Raw genomic sequence first — 6150 nt, 5'->3', positions numbered from 1 at the left:
GATTAAAAAAATACATAATTAAGATGTGACTATCAATTTGAGTGACATTATCATTTTCTTAACTACAATTACTATTTATTCAAAAAAAAAAACCTACAGTTACTATCAATCCGTAAGTATATATTACATCCTTTGCAAATGAATTAGTAATTGTTTTTTGGACATAGGATCAGTAGTGTGATTCAAAAGTATATCTTACACCTCCAATGCTACTTTTTTGGTGCAAAAATATAAGTAGATGCGAATATTTTTTTAATTATAAAAGAAAAAGACTTGCGACTCATCACTCATCAAAATTACAGGGTCTATAAAAGTCTCTTTTGGGAACATCCGACCAATCTTAATTTTTAAAAATGGGAATAGCCATTGCATGTTTGTGCACATCAAACATGTCATCATTCATATTCCAGGCTATAAGTTTGGAGATAAAGTTAAATATTAATGCAACTGATTAAAGAGTTTATAATAGACCTCTTATATTGACGAGAGCTTTACTATATTTGTACATTCTATAGGTCGAACACATTGGATTTACTATATAAAACCTACCAATGCCAGTCAATGGCGAGCATTTCCAGTCACCGGAAAACTCATCGATCAGTTGCCAATGATGCGTTATCATTTTCAGAGAAAGCAGCAACATTGATATTTTCAGGGACAGCAGTTCGACAATCCGTGTTATTGCCTTCATTAACCTGGTCATCAAGTGCCAAATCATGGAAGAAAAAGGATGTATTCAGTATAAGATTGAGTATAACATGAATAAACGATGCACCATGCGGGGGGAAAAAAAATACCGGCTCGGGTAGGGCAAGCGTGTGTTCCTGGTTTCTCTTGGAAAGATCCCTCATAGTACCCTGCATAGTTCCAGAATATATTTACAGCTCCCTTGATATTATTAATTGTGGGGTAAAAATGGGATGAAGATTTTTACAGAAGTTGTTATGTAAAAAATTACATATAGAACCCATCCATGAAATTTTACCCTTTCAACCAAACACACCCTTAGAAGAAAATGATCCATTCATATGCTGACATGCAATTAGTTAGCCCCAGAATTTTCATAATCCCAAATAGGGTGAGAAAATACCACATTTTTGTTATAAGAAAGGACCACACTTGATTCAGATAATTTGAAAGAAAGTTCACGCTAATTCTACAAAGGAATGAAGTACTAGATCTTTACTCTTTGATGTATTGTCAAAATCAAACAACCCTATAATAGAAAAAGGGTTCTTTTACCCTGAAAAAACCATTTGGAGAAAAATACCTACCCTATTTGACCAAAATAGCCCACAAGCATTGCAAAGTGACCTTGGACCAGATGGCCCTCTCCGCATCATTGGGGTGGCTTTTGAACTTATGCCACAGTGTGTGCATCTACATAGACATGCAATGAAAAGAGAGGGTTAAAACAAAAAGTCATCCCATGAATCAAACCCCAGTACCAGAAAGCCACACACATCCGCAGTTGAACAGTGGTGAAAAGAAAGTTTGGCAATAAGATCACAGGATGAGATGATACTCACGATGTTTCTGATTGAACAGCATCTTGCATTGACTCTTGGTCTGAACCACAACTATTAGCTCCATCTTGTTTCTTAGATGAAGTAAATTGGCCTTTATTACGTTGCATCCTACATTTAACAATCAGATAAGAAGCATTGGCTATTAAGTCCAACAGCTACAACAATGAGCAACAAAAAGAACATGTCAAATATAAATGATGTGCAAAATCTTATGAGAAGATGAGTCTCCTCATTTGTTAACACCATATGATATATGAAGTACCAAAGTTCTTGCTCAGAACAGCAAATTATCAGGAGACACATGCCATTTGCTATCACAATACTAAAACTATGCACATCCCAATACATATATCATGGCAAAAGCAACCAACTCTCAATTAAAAGGTTTCATCAATTAAAAGGTTTAACAAGCATAAGAAAGAAAAAACCTTTATTAACCCCCAAAAGGAAAGCAATATCCTCTTGATTGTATGTCATTTAACAAAAAAAATTTAGCTCTATAACAATCATCAGTAAAAAGAAATAAGGGCTAATTTTCAAAATTTACTGTTTGAGATTTAAGCTAACTAAAAGCACATTGATTTTTTTCCATTTCGGCCAAATGCTTCTACAAAAGATTGACAACACTCAGCCCAAAACCAATCACCAAAGAACCAAACAAAATATTAAATAAAAGGTCAACCAAAAGACAATGCAAAACATGTGATACTAGTTCTGAATGCACCCCACACATCATCACTTTATGAACCTGTAAAATGTCAATAATATTGAGTACGTTAAGCACTATTGTACTATAAAGGATTTGACTGTAGAAAGAACCTAGGACTTCCAAATAGATTTTATCAAGATGGAAAGAGGTTGTATCAGATCATTAAGTTAGGAACTCAGAAAGATTTGCAACTACATACAGAGGGGTAAGGAGACCACAGCCTTTCACTCAAACTAAATAAAACAAGAACATTCTCAAGGAGGCCCAAAAATATAGGAAACCAAAAAAATGTGGAAGTCCCAAGAATGTAGATTCCTAAACTTTAATAAAGTTCTCAATAGGAGAAAGGAAGATATGCAATAAAGGGAAGACAAGACTAATTAAACTAGGAGCTTCGTACCCAAAGGTCTATCCAAAACTTAAAAGTGCCTTTATATAAATATAATGATGCAATGTAATCATAATAATAATAAAATTAAATTAAATAAAAAAATTGGTGATGTAATTTGGTTTTCAAAATGGGTAAAGTTATCTTGCTATACACGTTTTGTAAATTAACCCTGTTTAGGTTTCTTGACTCTACATCCTGTTAAAGTGAAAAATAAATTGGATCATGAGAAATAACATAGAAGACCAAAATTGGGCAACAAAGTTCCTTTTCCCTTTATGATATGATGTCTAAATGGAAGATAGGTAAGAAACAACTTCAAATCCAAAGGCCTGTTTGAAACACGCAGATTCGTATCAACTGAAAGCTGAGGTCTTGTGCATTTTACTTCTATGTAAGCATGGGGAGGTACGACAACTTCGGCGACCACATGCTACAAGACTTGTAGATTTGACACGATGGGTGATCTATTCTAAAATCTAGGGACTAGATAAATCAATTGCAGGTCACCAACTATACTTTGGTATCTGTCTAGATAGACAATGTGTTCTAGCCAGACTCTGTCAGCTGTTGCAATAGCAGGGTAAATGTGATAACACCTAATAACTTATATAATTTGTTAAAAAGAAGCAAAGAAAAAATTCATCCCCAAATTCAAATAATTATTTGCATGATGAAACAATCATATGAGATCCATAGAATTTTTTAAGCTAACAGAGTGAATAGTAACTTCATCTATCAATCTAACATCTGAGGAGATTCTATTCAGAATCAGACAATCATATGAGGTTCTATCAATCTAACCTGAGTGCAACTTCTTGACGCACACTATATCTAACTTTCTTGTCGAAGCATCGCTCTTTCCTCTTCTGTCTGAACCTATTCAATGATGCAGCTCGATGTGGCTGACTGCACCTTCCAGGGAATTCCACTGCACCCTACATGCCCACCATCACCATTAGAAAACAAATGAACAAAACTGTAATTGAATTTATTTAGCTAAAGCTTTATATACAGATAAATACTTCATGTGATTAAGAACAAAATGAGTAACTAACCATAAGAGATTGTAACTAAACATAACTAACAAATTCCCCTAATAAACTGCACACGTACCCTCTGATTCTGAGGCGATAACTCTGCACATTGCGAACCCGACGAAGGCATTTCGCACCCTCCCAACAACAATAACACCGCTTGAACCTGTTAAGTTAAAAACCAAAGGCAAAATCTAATAGTTCCTTCAGTGGTATTATTCTTGACACAAAATTCTGAAATATCACAGCCCCAGAGAACAAAGAACTGAAATTTGGGGGCGGGGGATTAACATTGAAAAAATAATAAGCGTGCCTTTTCGGGTGTAACGGAATCAAAGACATAGACTTGACCACGAAACGAGAGCGTGAGCTGGCTAGAATCTTCACAGGGAATTATAGACATGTCGGGGCCTCCGCCGCCGGAAACGTACACGGTGTCGGCATCTTCGACGACTCCGCCGGCACCGTCCTCGAGGCCGTGGGAATTATAATGATTGTGGTGGTGGTTGTCGACGGAGTCGGAGGCGGCGGCGCCGTTGTCTTCGGCGGCGGAAATCTGATTGGGAACGTTCATGGAGCCGTACATTGTTGGATATAGGATAGAATTTGGGATTTTGGACGCATTAGAAGGGAAAAGTTTCGGGGAGTTGGGAATTGGGGGCGAAACCCTAACCCTAACCCTAGTTAGAGAGTTTTGGGGATTGTGAGAGTGAGAGTGTTATGTCACAGTGAGTGAGTGAGTAACAAATGGCGAATGTATATAAATATGTCTTGAAAGCGGAAACTGTGTCTGGTGTGGTGTGTGTGTTTGTCGAGGCTCAAGACAGAAGAGTGAGGTGAAAAGAAGAGAAGAGAAGAGAAGATAGGGGGCAAAAGTGATCCCAGTGACAGAGACACCGGCCTTCTCTCCTTTCTTTGTTCTTTTCGATGCGATTGTGCATCTTAAAATATATTTTTTTAAAGATTAAATTATATAATTGGTCCTCCTACTTTTATTGAAATTATAAAGATGTTTGTCACTCAAAAGAATAAAGATATTATCTAATTATTAATTATTAAAATAGATTAAATAATTAAATTTAAATTAGAAAATAAAAAATTTTAAATTATTTTAAAATTATTAAAAAAATAATTAAATAAAAATTAAATACCAAACAAAAAATACTATAAAATTAACTAATTATAAATTGGTTTTTAAATTTAAAAAAATTGTAATTATGTTCTTAAACAAAATCTAATACTAAACCTTTAAAAGAAGGATATTAGTTAGTAGAATATTGATCTGTCTTTAAAAAAGGCATAAGAATTACTGAATTAGATTTAGTATTTTTTATTCTGCAAACTTACTTTATTTGTGCATCCTCATTCCAACTAGGGTGTGCATGGTCCCGTCCGACCCGAAGACTCGACCTAGTCCTGAACACTTTAGGGACTAATTTGGTGTGATTTCATCAGGTCTAGGGCTGAGTACGGGTCTCAAAAATAGACCCGGTCATTATTTCGGGTCGGGTCCGGGACATAGTTCGGGTCACCCGAAATTGGCCCGGTGACCCGGTCATCATACACAATTAATATTTTGTATTATTAGTGATGGATGATGGCTATTATTATGTGGAATTTAAGTATTGTAAACCTTAATATTTTGTGTTATTAGTCATTATATATAAGACTATAAGTTAATGTTTTATGTTTAAAATGTATAAGACTTTAGACTAATGCATAATATTGTGTTATTTGTATTGATTTAAATATTTGGTGTTATTAGGCAATATTAGTATTAATTATGGTTATACTTTAATTTTAGAGAAGGGTTGGTTCTTGTTATATTTTTCTAAGTGAATTTTACCATGTCAAATAATGGTTAAAGTCTTGGAAATTTGGATATTTTTACATGCTAATTTACAAGAAGGTATCAAGGTAATATAATGTTAACGGCTCGGTTTTCACCCAGTTTTTATCCGGTATAATCGTGGCCCAAAAGTGTATAAGTTTCATTGGGTCTAGGACCGAGTTCGAGTCTAACAAATAGGCCCGATATATATTTCGAGTCGGGTCTGGGTCACATCAAATCCGGTTTCACCCGGCCATGCACACCCGTAATTCCAACCATTCATTTATTTCATGTTTAATTCTGTTTACCTTTTTATCCGTTTTTATTTGTATTTGTTTCTTTTGCTTAAAGATCCTCATTATTTCCTATTGCATTTATGAACTTCATGTAACGATCATTTATAATGTATTTTGTAATTATTGTCACATGGATCTACGACTTATATATATACGAAAAGTGTTAGACGTACAAATCATTTTAGTTTATAAGTTAAGTTGGATTAAGTTCAGTTTGGTTAAATAACTTAATTAAATTATTTTTAAAGAAATAGTTCAAATAATAAATACTTATATTAAAAGTAATTTATAAATAAGTTATTTTGTATTTAGCTTTTTAGTTCTAAAAGTACTTATTTTAAGAGAAAAATGATAAAAAAA

General features: G+C 34.3%; 1 protein-coding gene across 1 annotated transcript; it reads right to left on the bottom strand.

The window, feature by feature from the left end:
* Nucleotides 1–235: 235 nt before the first annotated feature.
* LOC112706258 (GATA transcription factor 25) lies at nucleotides 236–4629 on the bottom strand. The gene is made up of 7 exons (XM_025757458.3): nucleotides 3977–4629; nucleotides 3743–3829; nucleotides 3431–3564; nucleotides 1530–1637; nucleotides 1275–1380; nucleotides 798–857; nucleotides 236–695 (listed from the first exon to the last, which is right to left on the bottom strand). The coding sequence occupies exons 1-7, from the start codon at nucleotides 4247–4249 to the stop codon at nucleotides 591–593; spliced, it is 873 nt and encodes a 290-aa protein (XP_025613243.1). The 5' UTR covers nucleotides 4250–4629; the 3' UTR covers nucleotides 236–590.
* Nucleotides 4630–6150: the final 1521 nt, after the last annotated feature.

The sequence above is a fragment of the Arachis hypogaea genome, chromosome 8 (genome assembly GCF_003086295.3).
Source record: "Arachis hypogaea cultivar Tifrunner chromosome 8, arahy.Tifrunner.gnm2.J5K5, whole genome shotgun sequence".
NCBI classification, from domain to species: domain Eukaryota; kingdom Viridiplantae; phylum Streptophyta; class Magnoliopsida; order Fabales; family Fabaceae; genus Arachis; species Arachis hypogaea.
The sequence above is the reverse complement of the archived record's forward strand: the minus strand, read 5'-3'. Positions and strand labels throughout refer to the sequence as shown.

Bases quoted from the DNA above. Each gene is read 5' to 3' on its own strand.
- LOC112706258 (XM_025757458.3), bottom strand. From the start codon at position 4,249: ATGTACGGCTCCATGAACGTTCCCAATCAGATTTCCGCCGCCGAAGAC. The intron at 3,565-3,742 runs GTACGTGTGCAG...GTGGGCATGTAG, and splicing joins TATCGCCTCAGAATCAGAGG to GGTGCAGTGGAATTCCCTGG. The intron at 696-797 runs GTATTTTTTTTC...CTTGATGACCAG, and splicing joins CGCTTGCCCTACCCGAGCCG to GTTAATGAAGGCAATAACAC.